The sequence below is a fragment of the Drosophila hydei genome, unplaced genomic scaffold (genome assembly GCF_003285905.1).
Source record: "Drosophila hydei strain 15085-1641.00,03,60 unplaced genomic scaffold, DhydRS2 tig00000001-arrow-pilon, whole genome shotgun sequence".
Lineage (NCBI taxonomy): Eukaryota > Metazoa > Arthropoda > Insecta > Diptera > Drosophilidae > Drosophila > Drosophila hydei.
Window position 1 is genome coordinate 6,159,375 of NW_022045643.1, and position 26,675 is coordinate 6,186,049.

Consider the following 26,675-nt stretch of genomic DNA (forward strand, 5'->3'; position numbering starts at 1 on the left):
TTGTTGCAGAGGTGGCAACAGGGCTGAGGCCCTGCGGCTAGCTGGCTCTTTATGTGATTTGCGAAGCCAGGCAACAGTCGCAGTCGCAGTCGCAGTCGCAGTCGCAGTCAGAGTCGCAGTCACAGGTAGCAGTCACAGTCACAGTCACAGTCAAAGGCATAGGCAGAGGCAGCTGAAGCTATGGCGCAGCAGAACTCAATTAAACTAAAATTTCCACAGTAAACAAAAATCTAATTAAAAACAAATACAAAAGTAAACAGGCAACAAGAGTTCAAATCTACGCAACAGCAACAACGTCAAGTGCGTAAATTGGGTACACATACACACACAGGCACACACATACCCACACACATAGAGATACACATCATCAGACGCAGCGAACATTCATTTATCTGCTGAAAATCAAAACAAATCTCGCAGTTGCGTAATGCGAATCGCAAAAAGAGTTTGAGCAATGCAAACCAGAATTTATAGCTGCTCTTGTTGCTACAAAATTCATAGGCTGTTGTATGCTGCATGCCAGCTAAACATAGAGAAATTATTGCGGCACAGACAATTCCACTTAAGCGTAGCATTAATACAGGCCACAATCGTTAGAGCCAATGTGAAATGGTAGAAAATGTTAAATTGATGCCGAATAAAGGAGCTCGAAGGGCCTCTTATGAGTGTGTATAGAAAGTCTTGCTTAGAGGTACATGTTGATATCTGGTGTCGAATTAAGAGTTAAGCTGGTCAAACAATCTGCAGTTGTCTCTGAGTAATTCTCCTACGTCTAGAGCTATTGATATTATCAGGAATAAATATTAAATATTTAAAAAATATTGTCTTTTATTCTTAAAGTTATTATATGTTATATATATATTTATTAAATAATTTTTTGATATAGTTTTTATCTTCAAATCTATTCAGTTGAGCCAAAAATATGTATGGGAATCATATGAACTTTTACGGCATAAAAACTTATATTTATTACTTGTTATCTCAGTGGGACAACTATAGCATCTATACCTCACATGACACCTGCTTATTTATTTTTTAATGAAATTTTGATTGAACTTCAATTAGTCAATTGTAACAGCATTGCCAACAGCCTTTGGTTCACATAGGCTCACAGTTCAGGTTGAAGAACTGTCTTCTATGATTTCAACTCTCTGGTGTTGGTATACAAAGCCATTGCCTGTCTTCTATAGAGCCACAACCCTATTATTGCTGACAGTGGAATTGCAGGGCAACTTTTTGTTCAGTGTAGCTGTCAGTCGCGCCAAGGACAAACAACAGGCATACAAAATCCATCAGCAAGTTGTGTGGCTGCAGCAAGAGGAATGTTGTGAAGCGGCCAACAGGCACGCATAATGCAGAATCTTTGGCAATCGGCATGGCAACCCAGCCTCAGCCCCAACTGCATCTGCCTGGCTGGCAAATTAGGGAACGAATGGTGGCAACGAGACGCTGGCGCGGCGAGATGCGCCAGGGAATGGTTGTGTCTAACAAACTTGGCCAAAATACTGCGGCCATTAAATGCGCATGCAAGGCACGCAAATTGCAATTGCAATTCCTATTCACAGATTTCTGACCAACGCTGAGAACGTATTAATTTGTCTGATGCTAGCGCGAGCACGTGGCGTATGCGCGATATTCATTGAGTGTTTTAGGGGCTAAAAAGTTCAGCTTAGATGATGCAAAGACAAGCACAGACAAGTGAATGGAATCGTATTTGAGTAAGACTGGCGAAAATGATGAGCCAAAGTGCATTTCGAAACTTTTCACTGATGAATGATGAGCGAAATTTGATAAGCGCACAGAAAATTGAATAGAGTTTGGAAAACGAAAGTCTATAGATTGAAGAGCTATATATTAGAGATGAGATATTAAGATGAGGTGTAAGTTTGATTTGATCAAAATAAATATAAAATATAAAAATATAAAAATATAGAAATATATATATACATATATATACATATAAATATGCATAAACATCTGTACGTCTGTGTTTTATTTTTGAGGAAGCTTAACTTCTATAGAATTGGACTTGTAAACATACGGCTATTTAGAGCAACAGAAGTTCATTTCAATTGCTCAATATCTGTAACTATTTTCTATTGCTAAAAATCCAAATGAAAAGAAAGATATTTTCGCAAGTTTATTGCGAGTCCTAAGAATCGCGCCGCATAGAAAAGTGGTATATAGTCTATTCTTTATTAGTCTCAAATATCAATTACTCCATGCTTAGATATACCTTTGACAATCTCATCTTTAAACAGTTTGGAAAGCTTTTTGAGAGCATTTCCTAGTCGGCAGATACAGTTTCGAAACTTTATCTATGAAAATTGCAAATGCGCACAGCTTTTGTTAAATTGGGCTGAGAAATGCATTCCATTTAGGCAGATGTTGTCAGCGATATTTAATGTCAGCGCCACACGAATTCCTAATTACACAACAACAGTTGTAGCAGCAACAGCAGCTCGCGCATATGATGAATGAAGATGGAGGCAGCACTTCACACAAAACTTACATACACAATGGCACACACTTACACACATGTCGTCTGGCACTCGCTGTGTGTGTGTGTGTGTGTCAAGTGGCTGCATTTCACAAGCCTATTCCACGCTTCAAGCTTTCGCATTGCTCTGCGCTCTGCGCGCTCACTATTCATGCTGCCTCGTTTCACTTTTCTCTTTTTTACTTTTGCGCTTTTTATCCTAATGCCAGCTGAGAAATTAAATGCGCACACAGAAGTGACACAGAAAATTTATTTAGCAGGCATTTCATTTACGCCTCAGTCGCAGTCTGTGTATATAGAAAGAGAGAGAGGGAGAGCGCTATGGCTGAAATTTAGACAGCGGAGCATTACGTGGAGCAGGCCATGTGGAATTTTTGTAGCATACCTTTTGGGGCCAGCATTTGTAGCCACAAACCGGTTGCATGGCAGCCCAGCTGGCAAAGTGCATATTAATTGGATTTTAAAGGTAACATTTGCTAATTGCGAGGCGACACTTAACGTGAATGTATAGAATATGAATAGAGCCGTCGTTTCTGTTCATTTATGCACGCTTGGCATTCAGGCCGCATATTCATTTGTTTGATTTACGGCTGATTCATTAAAATGCTTTCTCACGTAATATAATTCAATTGCAATCAGCAATAATGATCAACATTAGATCAAATCGGCATTGTTTTATGCACTCTCCAATTGTTTCGATGTCTCTACCTCTGCCGGGCATGAAATATTTACATAAAATTAATCTTAATTTTGTGTTAGGCCAAGGTTGGGTTGTATGCCCCACGCTGGCTGTTGCTGTTTACGAGCAGTTGTCTGCCCGATAGCTCGCAGACACAACAAAGGCACAAGCAACCCTCAAAACCCATTCAACATTAGAACAAACAAGCCCACACTCACGCACACCCTTCTCTCCGCCTGTGTGTGGCTTGCACATAATTTATAAATCACCACAAAAGTAATTGTAATTGTTGAATTATTTAAGCGACTGGCAATAAACCACAAAATTTGCCTCAGGCCAAGAAAAGCACAAGAAGCAGCAGAAGAAGAAGCAGAAAAATGAAAAAAGTTGACTTTACGACTTGTTGACGACAAAAGGCAAAGTTGCCCTGAATGTGCCAGGAGCTGCTTCGAACCAATTAAAAATGTCTGCCTCATGTTGCTGGGCAAACACACATCACACACAAGCACACACTCACACATACACACACACATGAGTATATTAATGAGCAGCGATGGCCTCTGTCTGTGTGTGTTTGGCAGCACTTTGCCAGCTGCTCTCAAGATATATAAAAATAATTTCAATACCTTTTCCGTTTGCCATTAAAAGCATTTCCCCAGCTGGACGCACATTTCCGCACTAAACTAGAGACAAATGGAAAAGGGACAGAAGAGTAGTACGTGCGAGAGAGAGAGAGAGATAGAGGCAGTCAGAGCCAGGCAACACGCAAATTTCGTTAGTTTTTGTGTGTTCCTTGGGCGCAGCTGATAATTAAAATTAATTACGCTTGTCCAACGACGATGATATGCCCGGATTTATGAAGCAGAAGTCGCCCAGCGTTAACTCATTAAATCGACGAGGCCGCAACACTGAAAATTACTCAGCTCATCAGCCAGACAGCCGAGCGAAATGTGAGGAAAACCTCGCAAAAAATGCTCAACTGTAGCGATCAAAATTACTTTTTGTGCAACGTCTCTCGCTCCCTCCGCCTCTGTCGCTCTGTTATTGTAAATCAATTAAAATTTATACTGAACCTTGGTAGGCAACGGCACAAACCTCGACTCTGGCAGCTGCAGTCCGAGCTGTGGCCAATATTATTTCAATTTATGCCGTTCGCCCTGTCTCTGCCTCTTGCCCTGTAAAGTATGCAATGCATTTTTTAATTTCTCCCAAACGCACTGAGAGCACGAGGAAACACGTGGCTGCGCCTTTTATTTGCTGTTGTTCCACAGCCAGACAGCAGTGGGCGTAAAATTGTTTTAATGCCACAGGGAAATGCGCACAGTTAAAACAAAAAAGAACCAACATAAAATAATAAATCGAGACTGAAGAATCTGCCACTGTTTGTGGCTGCAGTTGAATATTTCCCTGCCAAATAGTAAAGCAAATAACATACAAAGCTTATAAGCGGAGTTGATTTTGGCGCTAACAAAACTTGTTCAACTGCTAACCGAATGTTGAGCTCCAAAGTTTTAAAGTTCAAGTATTTGATGTTTGCTTCAAGTTCAATCAAGATTCTCAGTCTGAAGCAGATGCTTATGCATGCCGTTGTACAGTGAAGCCACAGCCACAACGACTGTAAATATGCAAAGCCAAAGCAAAGACTCAAATGCACATTTGACATAATTTTCTAGTTCTTTGTCTGTCTGTGAGCCCGAAAGGCAGTCGAGACCCATTGACAATACATACAGCTTACACTCACTACCTCACTCACTCCTTCTCTCTCTCTCTCTCCCTCTCTGTCTCTGCACAAGTTGTTATGAAAACAAAAACACACAGAAACGTGCCTATAAATTTTAAATAGCCAACAAGAGACAAGTCGACTTACGCCTTCTATCTCTCCCTCTGTCCGTCTCTCATACATGCGTGTTGTATCATAAATAACTGTGTCTGCTTGTTAGCTTGAGCCAGGTTCTGTAACCAAACTAACTAGGCAAAAGCCGTCTTTAATTATGCCCCACAACGTTTGTCTGGCCAATATCTGTGTAACTGATTGTGCAACGCTTGTTGTTTGGCTCTCTGCAGGTATCGCAACGGCGACATTGTTAATGTCAACGATACGGATCGCTATCAGGGCGGCAACTCCGAGAATGTTGCCTTAGTCATCAGATCAACAGATAAAGAGGATATAGGCAACTACACCTGTCAGCTGTCCAATTCCATCGGCAAAGGCATGTCCGAGCAGCAAATCGATCTCGATGTGCAGTGTAAGTGCAGAGCTATAAACATGCCCACACATCATATATATATACATATATACTTAAATGATTCTTATGCCTTAGATGTGCCCATTGTTGAGGTGCAAATGATACCCGAGGGACCCGTCAAGGAGAGCGATGAATCCAATGTCACTTTGTTCTGCAACATATTGGACGCCAATCCATCTGTGTTAACCAAAGTGCGTTGGTATGCCAACTCCACATTGCTCAAGGAGCTGCCAGACTGCGAGGAAACTAGAGTAAGTCAAGGCGTCAACTGCTCCCATCTCTTCTCGCTGTCTAACCGTCTTATTTTTGCCGCTCAGGAGGATTTATGTCATATTGATCCCAGCAAATTGCTGCTGGAGAGCATTGGTCGTGGCTTCTTTTACAACTATTCCTGCGAGGGCTACAATGCCGCTGGCTGGGGACCGCGCAGCGAGGACAAGGAACTAATGGTGAGTGCGAGCTCCCAGCTCTATTTTATTCCACTCTCACACTCTCTCGCCCGCTCGCTCGCAGGTGCACTATGAGCCGGGACCAGCTACTTTGACGCACTTTCCCCCAATTGCCATCAAGAAGAAGAGCGTCATTTTCTATTGTTCCGTGGATGATCCGGGCTACCCCGAATCGAATAGGTTTGTAGCCACACAGGGCAACAAGAACAACAACAACAGTCACAAGAACACATCCATACCACAAATTGCGTATCACACGGTTCAGGCACTGCAACCGCATGAGGCAGATGCCGCTTTTGAGGCGCTGCTGTTGCAAAAGCAACAAGAACTGAGGCAACAACAGCAACAGCAACCACAGCAACAGCCACAACAACAACAACAACAACAGCATTTGCTTAATCCCACACACATATCATCAACATTATCAACGCTGTCCGGCCTGAGTGCCGTGCAGTCGACAGCTCATGAAATTAAAGAAACGCATGCTCTAATCGATTTACATTTGAATCATTCCCTTTGTACTTTGCTCACGCTCACCACCTACATGCCACAATCACAAATCTTAACCCTGTACAATGGGGGGCATCCATTTGATTACTCATCCGAATCCACCACCGCATCCTATGCACTCTACCGCAAAATGGGCAAATTCATGTATGTGGCTCAAACGCTCTCGCAACCCAACAGATACCGTTGGCTGCGTGGCGGCCGTGGACCGCTGCAGGATATTGTCACCAAGGAGTGGACCGTTGAGCCCGTCGGCCTGGACAGCCGCACCAACTACTCCTGCTATGCGTACAATGAGGGCGGCAAGGGCGTAATGGCCACCGTCAATTTGGAGGTACATGCGCCGCCATTTTTCATCAAGAATATGCAGCCATACACGGGCGTCCTTCACTCCGTGTCCAACTTCAATCTGACCTGCCGCATCGAGTGTGTGCCCCGCTGCGAGATCGCCTGGCAAAAGGATGGCGTACCAATTGACAAGAATGATACCCGCTACTTTGTCAAAGAGAAGTATATGGACGCCTCGCCGGCAACAGGCGATTTCGAGAGCATGCTCTCAGTTCTGGTAAGTAGTGGTCAACCAATGGGTGGGTCTGAATTAACTCAACTTGAAGAACTGAAAAGGCTTCAAGATATTTAGAGATATATATAAAGTGGCAGATGAAAGAGAATTAAGTAGCATAGAGCTTCGTATGTATCTGTATATACAGATGTCGTTTATTCTCGTTTATTTTTATTATTATTATTATTATTAGTTGAAAGAGCACTGGATGGATTGATAAATAGTTTTGGTATCGTCTATACCCCATGAGAGTTATTAAGTCTCTGGTTTGCCAAATGAAATAAGTTAAAAAAAAATTTTTTTTATTTAATATTTTATTTTTTTGTTTTATTTTTTATTCATTTTTCGTTGTATTTTTTATATTTTTATTTTAATTATAATTTTACTTTTTATTTTATTTTTTTATTGTATTTATTCTTTTATTATTATTTAATTTTTTAATTATTTTTTGGGTGCTTTTAAATTTTTTTTTTATATTTTTTATATATTTTTCTTTTACATCTTATTTTTTAATTATTATTCTTTTTTATTACACAAATTTAAAATTACATAATAGCTTTAATTATATAATAGAAACTGTTTATTTTTCATTATTTTTTTTTTGTCAAATACAACTTGAAATTCTAGATAAGAATCAGCTGCAGACATAATAAATTTGTTTTATAAATGGGGGCATTAGAAGAACACCTTAAGCTGTTTCAATTGCCTTTCGCTCTAATCAATCAACAAAGCCTCATCAGATCAAGCCAATTATTGAATGACAGAAATTTAAAAGAAAATCTTTTTTATCCTATATCAAATACGCGTAATACAAACTTGTCTCACATGAGCAACTCAATGCATAAATAGCATTACGTACAAAGCCCCCAAATGAAAATGCCAATTAATTTGAATTGTTTAGCTCACATCGCATGGCAGCTGCGACGCGAAATTCCATCCCCAATTCACGTAAATGACATATTTCCATGTTGTTTTATTTTCATTTGCCAATTATAGCACTTCAATATGTCAAATTTTCCGAATAAAAAATTCGATATCGAATCGGATAACGCGAAATACATGTGCATCTCGACATCGAACGCGGTGGGCCCGACGGTGAACAGCACCACCTACTTGAGCATTGAATGTGAGTATGACATGCCGGGCAATCAGCTGCAAGCCATAATCACACAAACTCTTCGTGCCACCCTCTTCCACAGACGCACCGAATGACATCAGCGTCTCGGAGAACATTGTCTATGTGCAGGAGCATCACATACCGGGGCGTGTCATATGCAAATCGCAAGCTAATCCAGGTAAATCAATTACCTTGCCTCCCCTGAGCTGCAATTGGCTACATCAACTCTGCTTACAGAACCTTCCTATGAGTGGCTCTATCCGAATAAGACGGTCACAATGGGCAACACGCTGATTATCAACGATCCCATCAAGCGCAACGATACGGGCATCTACAGGTGCAGAGCACGCAACAAGCACGGAGATCGCATTGCCGAAACAGTCATCGATGTTCAATGTAAGTTGAGAGAGAGACAAAGAGAGAGAGAGAGACACCTTTATGTTTAGCTACTATATTTTTATGATTATTTGTTTTGCTTTTCTGCTTGCTACAGTCACCCCACGATGTGAAATCGAGAGGCGAGAAATCGATGATCAGGATACGCTAATTTGCACAGCATACGGAAATCCTGAAGAGGTAAGTGTCAATAGCGCGTGCAGCAGTAAGCAAAGGGTTACAATTAAAATAAAATATGAGCAAGCAGAAGCAGGAATACGCTATGAAAAGAGTTCTGCTGGGTGTGTGATGCGCATGAATTGTTTGGGAATTATAAATGAATAGCAATATTAACATAAATGAATAGTAACACGAAGTGAGCCTAAAGTATAGATGGATAGATTAAGGTAGAAAAATATTTAATAATAAATAATAAAAAAAAATAGAAAATTATCAAACAGAGGCGATACTTTGTTTTAGAAACAATTGAAAATGCTTTAAGAAGATTTTTATATGAATATGGAAAATCTTCAAAATTTAGAAAAACACAAAAATATAAAATATTTTAATATAAAAATAAAATAATAATACAATAAAATAAAATAATAATATATAAATATAGAAGCTTAAATTTAATAAATTAAAAGTTTGCAACATATAAATTGTATATAGTACAAAATCTGGGATTTTATATATAATAAATATTTCTATAAAAATATAATATAATCAAAAATTAATTATTAAATATTTAAAAAAGAAATTTAAAAAAAAAATTATTTTTTAAAGATGTTTTAGCAATATTCATTTAAAAATAATAACCCTAAAGCTTGTCGGGCTTGCATACAATTTCCACCACCTTTTCCAACTCTTGTTCCGTATTAAATGGCAAACGCTCTAATCGCTGCGTAATACCCTTAGCTAGAAATACACTTGAAAACAAAGCCAAACGATAGTCTAACGCCCACACCGCACATCCTCACAAAAAAGGCAGAAAAGGGGAAAAGCATTTCGATTCCCTGTGCAAAGGCCATCGAAATGGTAATAACGATAGCATTTCAATTGTGGTGCATGCCATGAAGGCTGGTTACAGCACGGATAGAGGTTTTGCATCTTTTTTTTTTCTGTTCAGTTCTTTTGCGATGCAGGTAGCTGCAAGTATTTTCAATTTTATGAGTTTACCTTTTGGCCGGAACCCGGATCTCCTGCTGGCTGCAACTGTTGTAGCCAGAGAGAGAGAGCAGCGAACTGCCAACCGACCAACTCGACTCGACTCCCAACTTCAGTTTGGAGTTCGCACTTTTTGTGCCATGCCGCATAAATCAGTGCAGCATTTTTTTCGACCCACTCTCTGCCCGATTTTATTTTTTTTTTTGCAATTGCATTTGCTTCGCCGTTACTTGAGTTAAAGCGTGCTGGCGATTAAGGTGGGCAGACGGCGGGGAGGAAGGGGCACGGGGATACAACCTGCAGGTTGGCCCAAAGATTTATTGCCACGCAGGCAACCACAGCGAATGTGTGTGGGGCAAACTCGGTGGCTCGTAATTATTTGATTGGAAATTATTCAACGGGCGTAAAGTTAAAATTTAATAACGTAGCATGCAATCAGATGAGAAATTGATGCGAATCGATGTTGGGGCGCGTCTGGACAAGCGAGCGATTCAAGCGTTTCTAGTTGAAAGGTTTTTTAAAGATGTTCAACAGGCAAAGCAGACAGCTGAAAATTACTGGAAATTTTATAGCTATAATAATAAGAAAAATTCTATTTGAAAAGTAAAGTAAAGGAGATGAAGTTAAGAAGTTTGTGCCTTTTTGGCAGCTTTTTGAGATTTATTTATTTATTATATTTATATATTATTATTATATATAGTTACTCTTTGGCTTACTCTAGTCTCCTGCACAAAACCATTTCCAATTAGCAAAACAGTTCACATTCAGCTAAGCCAAGTGACACCTTTGAAAAGTAGTTAAGCCCGCTGGGCTCTGGTAGCTTGGCCAGAAACTTGAAGGCAATGCCAAAACCAAATGCAGAAAATATGGCAAAAGAAAGAATTTAAAAAAGAGCTGAATATCAAAGTGCATAGAGGAATACAGAAAAAATAGAGACAGACAAGGATTTGCATAGCTTCAATAGGCAATTTGTGCTACAATTGTGCATATGCAACTGCAACGAAAACTAACTGTCTCTCTCTCTCTCTCTTTCTCTCCCTCTCCCTCTGTGTGTGTTTTATAGGCCGATTTTTCATGGTCAATTAAAGCTGAGAATGAAACAGTCGAGACTTTGGGCGCAGGCGACAAGAAGACCTTTGTGGACAAGAGTTTTTACATACTGCAGGAGGATTATGCCATCGCCCGGACCTATCGATGTGTGGCTAACAATTCCGTTGGAGCTGGCGCATTCTGTGAGATTGAAGTGGCTGGTGAGTAATATTTCAAATGACGAGCGAGAGCAACAACAACGACAACAACTGGCAAACGGAAGCTGATTACTGTCAATATTTGCTTCATCTGTTTCCGCTTTCCGTTATTTGATTTTTTATGCTCTGCATAAAATGGCGGCTAGCTGCTTCCGCTTTAAGCTAAAATGGCGGCCACGACCACGGCCACGGCCACGGACCCGGCCACGTCTTTGGCCGGCCGTGGCAATTAGGGCATTGTTTGACGCCCCAGCGCAATTCCCATTTCCAGCCACGCCTTTTTGCTTACCTGTTATCGTAACATGCGCCACGTTTTATTACAACCAAACGGAAATTGATTTCTGCGCTCAACGAAACTCAGCTCGACTTTTTCTCTTTCCTCTTTCTTTTTTTTTATTTTCTCTTTTTATTTTTATATTTTATGCGCTGTGATTTTCTTCAGCTGCTTAAGTCATGAAATCCACTTGGCATTTTCTCTCTCCTTTCCATTTTTTGGCTTTATTTTTTGGCTAGGATTTTCGCGATCTTAATGCCTGTCAAGTTTATATATAGAGCTGCTCAGCCTTTGAGCTAATCGGGGCGAGTGTCCAGCTTTTACAACATTTCTTTGATTGAATTGAAATTGAAATTGAAATTGAAATTTGACAGCTGATGACGTCAACACTTTTTATATTTAACAGCATTCGCTTCTCCCCTCTCCAACATTTGTCCAAAATAATTTTTTCTTATTATTTAATCAGTTCTGTGTAAGCTCTTTTGGTTTTCTATATATTCAATAATTTTTTTTTATTTTCATATTTTATATTTTATGTATTTTTCATATATTAACAGCTGGTTCAGCACTTTATATTTGGTGGCAAGGTAAATGCCCAGCACAAATGCTCATTATACATTTTTTTGAGTTGACTTCTTAGTTTCTTATTCCCTAGTTCAAGTTCGAGTAACTCTTCCAAATGTTGTCTAAATTTCGATTTAGCATCACCAGAACCAAAACACGAAAAGTATCCTGTGTATTAACATATATAAATTTGCTATTTACTCTCTGTCTTTATCCCTTTGCTTATCACTCGAAAACCCATTTTATGCTCATTCGTAAACGCTTCTAATCAATTAGTGCGACCAAAAAGTAAGTAACTGCATGTTAATTGATCAAATTCTCGTTTAGATATCTATAAAAATTTGGAAAGCGTTGTAAATAAATAGAATAGCGGTAAAGCGCGCTTGTTAGTTACGTAATGAGCAGCTGAAAACTGGTTTAAAGCTATAAACAAAGCCGCAGCTGGCAGACAAATACATAAGAGCGGTTGCTGTGCCACAATCCAATGCTAATCCACATAACACACACACACACACACACACACACAGACCGAACTATAACTAAAAGCCGCCATTTTTCATTTGTCGCTCGCTCGCTCGCTTGTTTAATTGCATAAGATAGGAATGAAGTAGGAGGTGGGAGCATAAGGAGCGGCTTCTAAATGTTGTTGACACGCGAATCCGCATTCGATGCCAAATGAATAGCTCATAACATATGTGAATACACTCGGAAAACAAACATAGATAAACGCTGCCACGAAACAAAGGCAGCTGCCACACACACACACCCACACACACAGAGAGTGTGTGTGAGTGAGTGAGAGCGGGAGCTGCTGGCAAAGACAATTCATTTGTTTGGATGATAAACAGCTGAATTATAGCAAATATGGAAAACAATGAGAGACAAGCCAGCTGAAGGATGCGGCTACAGCTGCCTAGCACAATTTCACATAAGACAATGACACAATGCGTGGGGGGAGGGCGGGGGGATTGCTTGGAGCTGCTTGTGTAAGTAATATATAAAATGCATCTGTGCCTGTGCGGAACAGTTACGGCTGCAGCTGCATGGCAAAACCATGTGACAAGTTGATAAATTAAAGTTAGCAACTGCAAACGGCATTCAGTCAGTCAGTCAGTCAGTCAGTCAGTCAGCTAAGTAGGCAGACATTGGGCTTAGCTGTCAGCTGTCAGTTTGTTAAGAATTGCATGTATTGTTAAGTTTTCACTGTGTATGCTTAAAGTTCCTGCAAAACGCAACACATTTTAATACAATTCTCTCTATCTCCGTCTCTTTTTCTCTCTTCCTTTCTCTCTCCCTGCCTCTGTCTCTGTCTCTCCCCTTTTTAGAACAATTGGCCTGGTGGCAGAGATGGGATAAAACGACGCTCATTATACTGGTCGCTGGCATATTGCTACTGTTGCTGGCCGTCATCATCATTTGTTGCATCATTATTTGCATATGCCGTCGCCGTCGGCGTCAGGATAAATGTGAGTACAACAACAACATCATCAACAACAACAGCAAGCTTCAAAAATAATAACTGCATACAGTGCAGTCAGTTATGATAATTAATTACCCCAAGCATAGTGTTAGGCCCACCCGAAAACAAGAGCAACAAACAAAATAATACCAAAATGAATTTATGTTTATCAATTGAGTATTTTTCTGGCATTTCTTTTGAAAATAAGTTTCATAATTATTTCATTTGAATTTGGTGCCTATGAAGCAGCATGTCCCGAACTCTCTGCATGGCTCATTGTTTTTCTTTTCATTCAAAGATTATTCCAATTGAAAAATCTAAATGCATGCAACAACAATTCAGGCTTATAGGACTTTGACTATAAATGATATTTAGCCCGTTCGCTTTTTAAATATGCCATTTAAATTACATCGCTTATCCCTTTTTTTGAATGCATTTCGAATCCGGTTTTCGCTGCTGCCTCATTAAGCGGACTAAGAATTTGATTTCATTTGTATTTTAACGACTTTTTCCAATCATTTGGTAAATTTTTTTGCTGATTTTAAAGCTTTTGTGTTGCACTTGGCTGTGTAAACTTCGTTAATTTGAAATTAATGAATGCAAAAAATCATAAACAGGGTGTTGCAGTTGTTAATAAAATGAAAATTGTTTATAATAAAAATAAAAAAATAAATCATACGCTAACATACAAAACAATTTATGATAAAATACTAAATGTATTAAATATATATATAATAAAAATATGAATTTTATAATTTTTTAAACAATTAAAAAGCTTCAACTATAATGAGTCTTTATTTAAAAAGAACACCCTGTTTGTTTATCAAACTCATTTTCAAGTCCATTTAATCAAATCTTATTATAAAAAAAATTTAATATTTAAAAAAGAAATATAAATTATAATTATGTATTTAAACTTTTATTTCGTTTTGTTTTTCAATTATAACGCGTATATATATTATTCAATTTGTGTGTTCAATAATTCCACTTGGTTCCGCATCAATGTTGACTACTCTAACAACAACAAAAAAACAAACATTAATTACAAAACCCACAACAATAACAAAAAAATATATATATATATAACTAATTAACAACCGCAACATAAACCAACAACAACATTAAATGAGTGTTGTTTTTCTGTTTATTTTTTTTGTTATTTGTCTGCATTTTATTTATTCTTTATTTGCTGCAACATTTTTAATTAATTTTGTTTGCTTGGCATCTCGTTTTAACCAATTATTGCTTACACTCTATCTATCTATCTGACTCATACACTTACATGTACATTAAATATATATATACACATATATATTGTTGTCTCTATGCTGCTTCACTTAATAATTGCTCGCTGTAACAACAACAACAATAACAACAACAACAACAACAAACAACAACAACAACAACAAACAACAACAACAAACCACAATACATTTAAACGCTGCTTGCCAAACAAAATGCGCCAAAAACTACAAATTGTGCTACAACAACAACAACAAAAACACACACACATACACAACTGCATTATAACATCAACAACAAACAACAACAACAAACAAACAACAAAATGTCATTTGATTTGAATTCATTTGGTAAAGATCACACGGAAGTTTCCATTAGCGCTAATCAAAGGTAAGTGCCGCATTCGATTCATATGAATTTTTGTACTCGAGTAACTTTTGAAAATATTTGTAAAAATTGCAGTTATTTTTTATTTAATTGTTTTAAATTGTTTGCTTCGCTTAAATGAATTTTCGGCAAATTTTGTCCTAACTTGTAAATGATACTAAATTACGAATATCTCTCAAACCAAAGAGTTCTTTGAGTCAAATATTTATTACCAAAATAGCTAAAAGACTTCTATATAAATTCATTATTTTAGAGCAAAAAAAATTGTTCTAAATAAGTTTTTAATACAAAACTGAATTTCTGAAAGAAAAAAGAAATTTTGCTTGCTCAGAAAATATTTAGGGAAAATGTTTAACCTTGGAAAGGTTCACCATTTAAATTATTTCTTTCTTAAAAGCAAAAATAAACTTTTCTTGAATATATTTGAAATATTCTATAAAATTTTAGAAAAAGCAAAATATTAATAAAATGTAATACTTTCTGAAAACCTAACTGTCTTTCGTACAGCCAAGTATATTGTCTTCATATCAAAGTACCTCAAGCACTTCCTAGCCTTCACATTTTATATATAATGATATTCTGTTTAGAGTTCATGATGTTTCTAAAGCCTTCAGAGTGTTTACTCTGATTCTTTTCAAAGTCCTGTTGCCCTTTTTAATTCTCTTTACCAAAAAAAAAATTTAAAAATAAATAAAATAATAATTTTTAAGGCATACAAATTCTAAAAAAAAAAACAAATAAATTTTTTAAAAATTTTCTAGCTATAAAATATGCATGATTTTTAAGACTTCCTTATATCTAACACAATTTTAATTTTTTATTTATTTATTTTTTTATATATTCATTTATTTTCGTTGCATATTTCAATTGCTTATTGTGCGCACCCAACAACAACAACAACTATATATATATATAATGTACACCATATATATATATATATATATATATATATATCTAAATAAATTATCCGATTCGTATCGCTGTGTGTGATTTTATACTTGTTTATTGCTCGCTTGCTTCATACAAATACACGCTTATCCAACGCCCAATATCAACAACAACAACAACAACTCACGCACACACATGCACACACACGCACACACATACACATAGTGTGCTATCGTATCAGCCAGTACTGCCGCAAGTAGGCGTCGCCCTGCCCATACAAGACACAGATGCTGCCACATTGTTGCCCGCAACGCTGTTGCCACCGCAACAACAGCAGCAGCAACTGCAGAAGCAGCAGCAACAGCAACATCAACAAAAGCTCGCCGCAACAGAGAACAACAATGAGCTGGCCACGCCTCCGCCCACAACGCGAAATAGCACGTTGCATGCCACAGTACCGAAATCGCCGCCACGCTGGCCATTGCGGCCAGGTGTCATGTTGCACGTGAGCAGCGACACCAAAGAGAATCTAGCCGTGAATCGCATGACACTGAAACCAAATCCGAATCCGAATCCGAACTCGCATCCAAATCCCACTGCGAATGCGAGTCAATTGTCGGCGCAACTGAGTGCCGTGCTGAGCGATAGTCAAACTAACTCAAATAGCACAATGCTAACCGAGGTGACGGTATCGGTGATGGAGCCAGCAGCAACGGCAGCAGCAACAGCAACAACAACAACATCTGTTGTACAGCCTAGCCTGATGAAGACTAATTCCAATGACATTGCCTTGCCATCGACAGATGCAGCTGAGCCGCAAGCAGAGCTTACAGCCTGCCTACAGAATTCCAACGCAGCAGCAACGTCAGCAGCAGCGGCAGCAGCGGCAGCGGCAACTGCTCCCAGTCATATGCAACGCATTTGGAAGTTTGTTTTCAGGCGCGCCAAGCGAGGCAGCAATACGGATGATGGCACCCGGGATAGTCAGCGCAGCCATGTGGGTCTGTTGCATACGTTTTGGCGTGGGCGTGGCAATCAGGAAACGCCCTTCGGAGCTCAACATCGCCTCAAAGGCATACGCAGCAGCGGCAGTGGTAATAAACGCTAAACGAGCAACAATTGCCAGTTTCACAGCTAATTCTTGATTTTCTTTATTTATCATTTGCTTTTTATGTTGTATCACATTCGTATCACACACACACACACACACATGTATCTTCACGTATCGCTAGTCACCTACAAAAAGACGCCCACAGCAACAGCAACTAATTCAACAACAACAACAACAACTGCAGCAGCAGCAGCAACAACGACAACAAACAATTCCAGCAGTGTCCAATCACATGCCTCTGTGACATTTCAAGCGCCTTCATTAGACAAGACGTCGCCAACAGACACCGCAGCAGCAGCAACAGCAACACCAACGACAGCAATACCCGCAGCAGCAACAATAGCCCACGCTGGGCTTGGTGTGAGCTGCTTGGAGCAGCCGCAACGCCACGGCATATTGAAGTCGCCCACATCAACACCACCGCCACGGCCACCGCCGCCCATATTGCCAGTGCGCCGTGGCCCTGGACAACAACAACAGCAACAGCAGCAGCAGCAGCTGTTGACCAGCAGCAGCGGCAATTGCCCACCCCTGCTCAAGCGCACAGTTGTGGTGTCACCCAGCAAAATCGAGCGCGTTCAAAGTAAGAACAAACCCACAAGTCATCTCATATACACTCATATAGCTCATAATACACTCATCTACACACTCAATTGAATCTCTAGGCCTTGTCGTCTACTCAGTTATTAAAAACACGAAAATATCTCAAAGTAATTTCCCCATATACATATTTCTTTTATTAGCCAAAGCTGACTTGCCAAAAGACTTCACTTTCTGAATTCTGAAAAGCAAACACACACACACACACAATTCATTACATTTTATTGCAAATGCTGAGTTGCAAATTTTAAGCCAAGGCAGAGGCTTTACATGATTCACTATATTAGCAGACAGCTGGCTTAAGCCACATTTTTGGCATAAAAGTAATTGAAAATCTTTGTAAAAGAAAACTTCAAAAGTTATTCACATCTATTCACATTTAATACACTCATTTATACACTCACACACTCAACTCATTTTTTTTGGCAGATGACTTGAAAATCTTGATAAAAATCTATACGAATTTTCCCAATATTAAATTTTATTCATATTTCATACCTCAGACTCAGCTCACTCTGTACATATTCACGCACACAATTCCCGCTCTCAACTAAATTTTTTGCTTTTGTTATTCATTTCGCTAAACCTAAAACTCTCTGTACATCTCTAATCGCTGTAAGTAATTTATTTTAATGAATCAAGCGACGAGGTCCTTATATAAAAAAGAAATATACAAAATCAAGTAAGAGAAATTCCATAAGCAGAACAAAAAACCCTAAACAACAACAACAACAACAACAAAAACTTGTCATAGTTAACATTAATCATATGCGTGCAAATTCGTTAATTATTTATAAACATTTGAGTTACTTTTACCGTTCCGGCTTGCACTTTTCTCAATGTTCTTTTCATGTTGCCTGCTTGTGATTTGTCCTTGGCCTGCTGTGTGTTACCAAATTACTGCATGACATTCAAATATAATCAAGAAGAAGTAACAAATCTTAAGATAAAAATCAAATATTATATTTATTTTTTAGGTTTTTCAATTAATTAAAGATAAAAAAGTCTAGCTTAGGTGTTTTTTCACACAACAAAAAAGAAGCTTAGGCTTAATTTTTAGTAAAACTAAACAAATTATTATTTTATAATTGACTAATTAAATATTCTTCTTCTTTTTCCAATAATTTTCTTTTACTTTTTCATTTGATAAAAATTATGAAAAAAAAAACAATTTAAACACTATGAAATTGTTAAACGAAAAACTCCCCAAATGCTAAATCAACCGATCCGTATACGTATATACTACTATATAGTACACGACAAGTCGTCTTCACTGGGGGATCCATTGACGGAACCTGGCGAGTATGAGAATCTACCGTTTCATGGTCTGCAAACGGCACCTAACAAGGTACAGTTCAAATTTGCCTTTTTCGTTTACTTTTTCAACTAGAAATGTTTATGATAAAAATTGTTTAACACATACACTCACACACACACACATGTACACACTCAACACACACATAAAGCACCCACACACATTGCTAATCTCGCCTCGTATCAATATGTACTCTATGTATCTAAGTCTAAGCTATATATATATTGCCTCTTGTCTATGTTTATATCTAGCTCAAGCTCTAACTCCAAATCTATCTCAATTTCTATTTGCCAACCATATGATTTTTTGTGTAATATCTTAAAGACTTTTAATCTATATTTTTGTATGATTTAAGCAAAGAATTGTGTATTTTACGTATAGTTCTCAGTAACTTAGCCAACAGTCCAAATGACTTTCCCTCTACATTGCCTAATGATGTTATTCAATTCATTTCATTTTGATATTCCTTTACTTTTCCATTTATTTTCCACTTTATATACCTTGCTTTGGTATTTATATTTGGTATTTTTAAGCCCTGAATTTTGTACAATTTTATTGATATTAAATATGAAATTTATATTCTTGTTAATATGAAATAGTTTGTAATGCCTAAACAGTAAGTTTTCATTTATACGTTTTTCTATATTTTTTTATTAAAAAATAAACTAATAACATTTATATTAAATTTAGCAAAAATGCGAGTTAAATGTGAAATAAAAAGTAGGCAGCAAATTTTCATTTATTTAAAATCAATTTAGAATTCAAATAGTTGAAAGTATTTTGATAAAAAAAACTTTAAAAAAATCTAGCTACAAGTATAAAGTGAAATTTATTTAAAGTGAAATTTTTTATAGTCAAAAGAATGCAAAAATTATAAAAATTTGTTTAATGATTAACAATTAATATTTGAATACCCCTAATAAAAGAAAATCAAGCAAAATATTTTAGTTTCATAATTTTCAAAACTAAATTTAAAATATATATTTTTTTTAAATTTATTTTTTTAAATTTTTTATATATTCTTTTAATTTAGTTATTCAAGTTTCTTTTCTTTAAATTTATTTATAAAAATTTTATTTCAAATTGTATTAAAATTTAATTTAACTTGATATATAAATATTATAAATTTTCAGTAAAATTATTGGCATATTTTATCAATTATACATAAGAGCTCCATTCCGAATTCCATTTAGTAAGAAAAAGCTTAAATATTTATAGTAACTTCCCTTTTAGCTCGCATATTTACAATCCCAGATCAATTCCACTTTCAACTTAAACAACTCTCTAAACCTAATCAGTGTTGTGTTCGCTAGTTCCGACACTAATTGCAAATACCACAATTAATACAGCTCATTCACACAGTGCTCACAGCTAACCCAGTTTGTAGCTAACTAACTGACTTGCACCAGCTCCATAACTAACTCCAAACGCAACTAATCGAATGTTCTCTCTCTTTCTCTCTCGCTGCTAATCGAATGCTGAATGGCTAAAAACAAAAACAAAAACAAAACAAAAAACCAAACTCCATTGCATGTGCTCGCATTGCATCGACAGTTCTCTACTACCCCTACAAATTTTAATAACAACACAAATGTGGTGCGCGTCGCTCCACGACCCAAGAGACTAAATGGAAATATTGGTCAAGCGATGCACAGCCAGCAGCTGCTGCATCACCAGACTCTACAGCATCCGCATCCTCAACAGCAGCAGTCACATTACTACGACCAGCAGCTACAACAGCAGCAGCAGCAGCAACATCAGCAGCAGCAACAACATCCGCAGTACAACACTTTGCAGTACGGGCGTGGCTGCACAGCCCCGCCCCCTCTTACAGCTCCACATAATCGCAGCATGGATCAGCTCGAGTCTAGCTCCGATCAAATACAATATAATCTAAGCAATTGCTTTCCCAAAAGCTACACCGAATACTACCAGCAACATCATCAGCATCAACAGCACTCGCAGCAGCAGCAGCAGCAGCAGCAACCCGCGCAGCAACAGCAACAACAGTCGCAAAAGTTTCACACAAACTCCGCATCGAATGCGCAATTATTGAATGCCATCGAGCATGACTATCAGCCCACATATGCAGTGGTTGAGCGTGTGCCCCCGCCGCCACCGGCGCCTAGCTCGGCGCTGCTCAACACGAATCCCTTCCTGGCCGCGAGCAACTTTAAGAAGTACGATGCGGCCGGCGACGAGCTGCTGGGCAGCATGCAGCGCAGCAAGCGTGGCAAGGTGGGCAGCTTGCTGGATCGCATAGATGTGGACAAGAAATTCTACTCACTGAAGTTTCCCAACGGCGGCAACAAGTTGAAGAAGCCCGCATACAATTTGAATACCTCGCTGGGCATGGCAACAACGTCAGCGGCAACAGCGCCCAAATGCAAGCGGCATCATTCCTTTGCTGGTGGTAGCCATGGCGATATTGAATCCAACGGCAAGCCCATGCGCCTCTATGATCCGCCCGTCTATGAGAATGTGGCGGATAAGTGCGGCAACGAACTAGATCTGGATATGGGCGGTGACGGCAGCAGCATGGCCCACACACTCAACATGAATCATAATCTTAAGCACAATCTCAATTTGGCCACTGTGCAGCTGCATACGCAGCCGGCTGCTGTCGTCTCGGCGAGCCACAAGAAAAAACATCACCATCGCCAGCACCAGCAAAAGGCTGATGCGTCGGGCGCCGGTGCTGATTTCCAGCTGATGGAGCCCGAACGCCTCAGCATCTATCGCAGCGATTCGGGCATATCGAATAGCTCCTATGAGTCGCAGCTCCCAGCGCTGGGCCAGCGCACACCCAAGCCACATAAAGCGTCCGCAGCGGGTATCAATCTCACACGCAAGCCACTCTACATGAATGTGGAGGGCCAGCAGCAGCAACAGCAGCAGCAGCATCAATTGGCACGTGCCGGCTCGCCAGCGCATATTAATTCGTCCTATGAATCGGCCTCGTCGGCGCCCGTCACAGATCCCACCTCGCTCAGCTCATCCAATTCGCTTTATAGCAGCGGCATCGGCACCGTCAGCTCACGCTGCAATCGCCATCCACAGCAGCAGCAACAGCAACAGCAGCAGCAGCAGCAGCAGCATCATCAAAGGCAGCCAACGCCGGAAATCACAACACCCGAGGATTACGAACAATATCAGTTGGGCCATCAGCCAGCACATTCCGCCTCCATGCTGTCTGTTGCCAGCAGCCTGAGTGCCGCCAGTCGTGGCAAGTGCAAGCCCTCCAGCTCGCCAGCAGCAGCAGCAGCAGCATCAACAGCAGCAGCGGCAGCAACAATGCAACAGCTGCCACATCGCGTAGGTCCACATGAGGTGCGTACATTAGATTTCGCTTAGGTTTCAGGCGGGTTGGGGCTTGCCCATTATGCCAGGTGTAGCGAGGTAGCGAGAGGTGGGCCACAGGCCAAATTTCACGCACTAGTTGCAGCCAGGTGTAATTTACTATTTAAATTTCTGGCTTCATATGTGCTTTATGATCTAGGTCAGCCTGGGCTTCTATTTGTCATCTAAGCTATAAAACATTAGCAGGCTCAGAACTGAAACTGTCTGAACTTTATGGTGCTAGCTCAGCTGAAGTCCCTTGTGGCTAGTGACGTTTCAAAGTAATAAAAGTTCATTGTTTTCAATTTATTTATATTTTGGACAAATTATCGAAATAACTTTGAAAATATTTTTAAGTATTTTAGTTAAAAAATTCTTAGCCTATCTGTAGTATATGGCTTCAATACACCTTCCAAATCAACTTTGAGGCTAGAAATTGCTTGGGAAAAACTGAAGAGCTCATGTCTAACAAAGCAGAAGCTCAGTTAATAAGGTCATAAATTCTTTGGGTCCTAGAATCAGAGTAAGCTTCTTTAAAGGACTCAGGTGGACTCAGTTCGAATCTCTTGATATAGTTTTGTGACAAATATTTGAGTAATGAGTATTCAGAGCAGTTATCCATAGCTACCAAGACAGAAGCCCAGCTCAAAGCCAAACTAAAAATCTTTTAGGTTTAGAAAAAGGATTCGAAGCCTTACAGAACTCAAATTAACTCAGTTCAAAGCCCTTGATATACTTTCAAATAAACATTAAAATGTCCAACGAGTATACAGAACAATTATACATAGCTATCTAGGTAAAAGCCAAATGAAAAGTATTTCAGATCTTGAAAAAGACTAAGCCTACTTAAAGAATTCCAGTTAGCTCAGTTCCAGGGCATGACTACGAATATTCAGAGCAGTTATCAACAAATAAATTCCATATGTGAAACAAACAGCAAACAACAAGGCGTTCACAGCTCAACTTTAATCAGATTTCCACACTAATTTTAAATAAAATTGAATTGCTTTTTGCTTTCGCTTAAACACTTTTTGATTTAATTTACTTTTATGTTTTACACATTGTTTTTCGTTTCTTTTACATGTCACGATTGCTTTATGCAAATATGATTTTGATGGAAATAACACGACACTTAACACCAACAATAAACAAACACGACCGAAACTAACCACAGCAAACGCAATTGTTGGCCACTAATCCATTTTTAGCACTTAAACGGCAATGCAACAACAACAGCGGCAGCGGCAACAGCAGCGCCTGCAGTAAGAAATTACGACGACAGACCATCAGTGACCCCTACGCACATATCAAACGGCATTATGCCGATGCCGATGCCGATGTCGATGCCGCTGCCTCTATTACCAGCAGCAGCAGCAACAACAACCACAGCGCTGAAGCCTTTGCAGCCGACAGTCATTGCGCGACAGCAACATCGTTCACAGCAGCAGCACAGGTCGAACAACAAATTAACAACGGCAACAACAACAGCGGCAGCAATGGGTCTGGGCCTGGGCAGTGGTGTGGGCGTGGCAGTCATCAACAACAAATGCTAATGCCAAACGAATTGCTGCTGCAGGCAAGTCAATTAACTGCCGCCGACTGCAATCACAATTTAAGATATGTGCCGCCCCTGCCAACTGCCACGCCCCAAACACAACCAGTCGCCGGCGCCTACGATTGTCTAGTGGTGCGTCGCCCGATGCGCTTGCCACTGCGCAAACATCACACCTTCCACTTTCAGACAACGGAAACGGCCAACGGCAAGCTGCAGCAGCTGCGTCGCCAACTGCAGCAGCAGCAGCTGGAGCGAGCGCAAGGGCCGCTCATCTATCGTCCATTGGCGCTGAGCGAACGACATGCCTTTAAGCCAATTTCACCAACACCTGCGACAACAACAGCGGAGTATGAAAAATGCCACGACAACACGACACAGCGGCAACCGGTGCAACAATCGCAGCGACAGCAGCAGCAGCCGGCGATGGGTCAACTAAATCCCGCCGCCTCATTAGAGGCATTAGAGGTATTAACTAAAACGCATCCGGACTTTATGTTTGCGCGAACCAAGCCGCAAAGCGAGCCAATTGTTGCCACAGCACCTGCAGCAGCAGCCGATGTTGCTGAAGAGGAAGACGAGGATTTGGGCTACTCTTTCTGTGAAGAGGAGTACATGGTGGATGATGAGGAGAATGTGGATGAAGACGATGCTGCTGCGGAGGCGTCACATAATCTTACAGCGCCGCCCACGACGCCCGCCCACAGTGCAGCTGTGGCAAATGCAACAGCCGGTGCCCTGAAATACTTTATGACTCAAAGCTATCGCGAGGTGCACATTTGATAAGGGAAAACCTAGCAAAAGAATAGAAAAAAAAACCAAGCAAACGAAACCAAGACAGTTAGACAGGCCTAAATGACGCATACAAGGTATTTAGTAATTAAATAAAGCTAAAGGAATAAAAACATATTTATAATTAGCATAAATTCTTCGAAAATGAAATGTTAGCTTAGAGTTTAGCCTGAAGATAAGAAATTCATTGATTCAGCGAAAGGTTCTCAATGTGGAGGGAGCTTGCAGCTTGCCCAATTCGTCGCGTATTCCATCAACTTTTGCCAATGTTTTTACATATTTTTATAGTACTCACAACTATAGTCTATAACCGTGTATCAAGTAATTGTAATAGGAAATTTTGTGGCTGTCCCAGCGGCGGCGGCCCAAGAAGCAACCAAAATGAAGAAATCGAATAGACAAGCAAGTTGCCCCAAAGTCGGCGCACTTGTTTGTTAGTGTATATAGTTAGCTTAAATTAAAAACTTGATAAATCTAATATTTATTACTCCGACAGCGAGAGAGAGTCATCAGCATTCAACGATCATCTATAAAGCTAAATATTAAAGCTCTCCCCGAAGCACAACTAATTCATTCTCAAAAATATTCGAATTAAATATAGAAATAAACGGATATACCTAAGGCAACTCTTGACTGTACGTGTGTTAAGTTTGACGTAGTTTTTTGTGTAAAATATACTAAATATATGAATTAAACCATCTAGATATGTATGTGGAGAGCGTGCATTGTATATAGAATATAATCGAATAATCTAAGCAGCAGCAAAAAGTTTACAAATAACTAAAAAGAAAACCAAAACCAGAAGCCAAGCGTATTTATATATTTATTTATTTATTTATTATATTATATTTAAGATATATAATTTTAATTTAATTAAACTATAAATACCAAAGCAAAACTCGCAAATTCATTCACTCCTCAATCAAGCCTAACTGAAACATTTAAACAAAGTGCTAACAATTTGTTAATTATAATAGAAATATATGCTGAAGTGTGTTCTAAATGACGTATTCATTTCTTATAGCATGTGTCCGATTTTGAGGATCCATACAAAGGCAGCAATACCTATATATTCTAAATTCTTCTTTTGTGTAACTTTCCACTAAATGTTTCATGTCACAAAAATATCTATAAAAATGAAAACAAAGGTAAATTAATTTAATTCAATTTCTCTGTTACGGTAAATAAAAACCAAAATGTTAATAATTTATTTCAACTGTCGTGCTGTCAAATTAAAAGTCGAAGAAAAAAAAAGAATTTGTTAAATGGAATTGCGATTCTTGAAATCGTTCGATATGCTATGAAAACACACACTTCTCTATCTCTCTCTCATTAGCTTATTCACAAGAAAATACGACAGGCGTTATAGATTATTAATATGCATGTGAAAAGCGCTTTCTAACCAAATTTTGTGTTTAATTTTTGATTTGGTATTTGACTTTGACTCTTGACCTCTCATATTAGCCATTAAATGCCGCAAGCTTCGATGATGAATTCATTTATGCGGATCTCGAGAGTCAGCATTACGGGCCCATCAACTATAAGGCCGCCTCGCTCTATGCCCAGGTCAAGAAGAACAAGAAGACGGGCGCTCTGGACGAGCTGAAGCAAAAGTAGTCAGATGTTCGCTGGAACATCAACTTTCTTTCGCAGTGCATTTTGGTCAGTTTTAATTTTAATTTTACTTCTAATTTATTGTTGTTAATTTATTGATTTATGCTTTTGAGCTTCGTTTTTCCGCAAAGAGAAAAACTTACAAATCTAAAAGTGTTTAAAGCAAATGAATAACGAATTTCTTAACTTTATGAAGAACGATATTAATTGTTATAAAATATAATTAAAAAATCACAAAAAAAAAGGAAAAAATTGTACTTATATATAATTACATATGTATTTTATAAGTCGCGCACCAAATTAACTAGCAAAACACACACACATACACCCAAAAACAACAACAGTTTACATAGTTTTTATCACTTAACAACAAAACATAAACAGGCATTGTACTTAGCGTATATAAATATATATATATAAACTAAAAAAAATACCAATTAAAATCGAAAAGTAATTAACAAAACAACATTAAAATCATTAAAACAAACAACAACAAATTAAATATGCAAGAACCACAAACTTTATTTAAAAATTTAAACAACAAATAAACGCGAAAAAGCATCTCAAATACTTTTTATACAAATATTTCAAATCAACCGCAAAACAGAAAGCAAATAAATAAGATTACAAAAAAACACTTAAACTAGCATTAAAATTCATTTCATGATTTTCTAACTATACGAAAATTA

At 38.7% G+C, this 26,675-nt stretch overlaps 1 protein-coding gene across 13 annotated transcripts in view; it reads left to right on the plus strand.

The window, feature by feature from the left end:
• The window catches only part of LOC111595754 (hemicentin-1), an 89,048-nt gene extending 63,014 nt beyond the window's left edge, over positions 1-26,034 (plus strand). For 3 of the 13 annotated variants that reach the window (XM_023309616.2, XM_023309618.2, XM_023309617.2), the window contains 15 exons: positions 5,244-5,425; positions 5,501-5,676; positions 5,743-5,874; positions 5,939-6,054; positions 6,562-6,946; positions 7,940-8,069; positions 8,143-8,238; positions 8,298-8,456; positions 8,554-8,636; positions 10,666-10,852; positions 11,681-11,710; positions 13,013-13,153; positions 18,628-18,722; positions 20,244-22,019; positions 23,203-24,493. In XM_023309616.2, coding sequence (XP_023165384.2) covers positions 5,244-5,425; positions 5,501-5,676; positions 5,743-5,874; positions 5,939-6,054; positions 6,562-6,946; positions 7,940-8,069; positions 8,143-8,238; positions 8,298-8,456; positions 8,554-8,636; positions 10,666-10,852; positions 11,681-11,710; positions 13,013-13,153; positions 18,628-18,722; positions 20,244-22,019; positions 23,203-24,363 — 4,849 coding nt within the window. In that variant the 3' untranslated portion in view covers positions 24,364-24,493. Of the gene's footprint in view, positions 1-5,243; positions 5,426-5,500; positions 5,677-5,742; positions 5,875-5,938; positions 6,055-6,561; positions 6,947-7,939; positions 8,070-8,142; positions 8,239-8,297; positions 8,457-8,553; positions 8,637-10,665; positions 10,853-11,680; positions 11,711-11,963; positions 11,976-13,012; positions 13,154-18,627; positions 18,723-20,243; positions 22,020-23,202; positions 24,494-25,396; positions 25,521-25,836 lie in introns of those variants that run through there. The other 10 variants (XR_002751215.2, XR_002751217.2, XM_023309620.2 and 7 more) reach the window with 8 other exon arrangements.
• Positions 26,035-26,675: the final 641 nt, after the last annotated feature.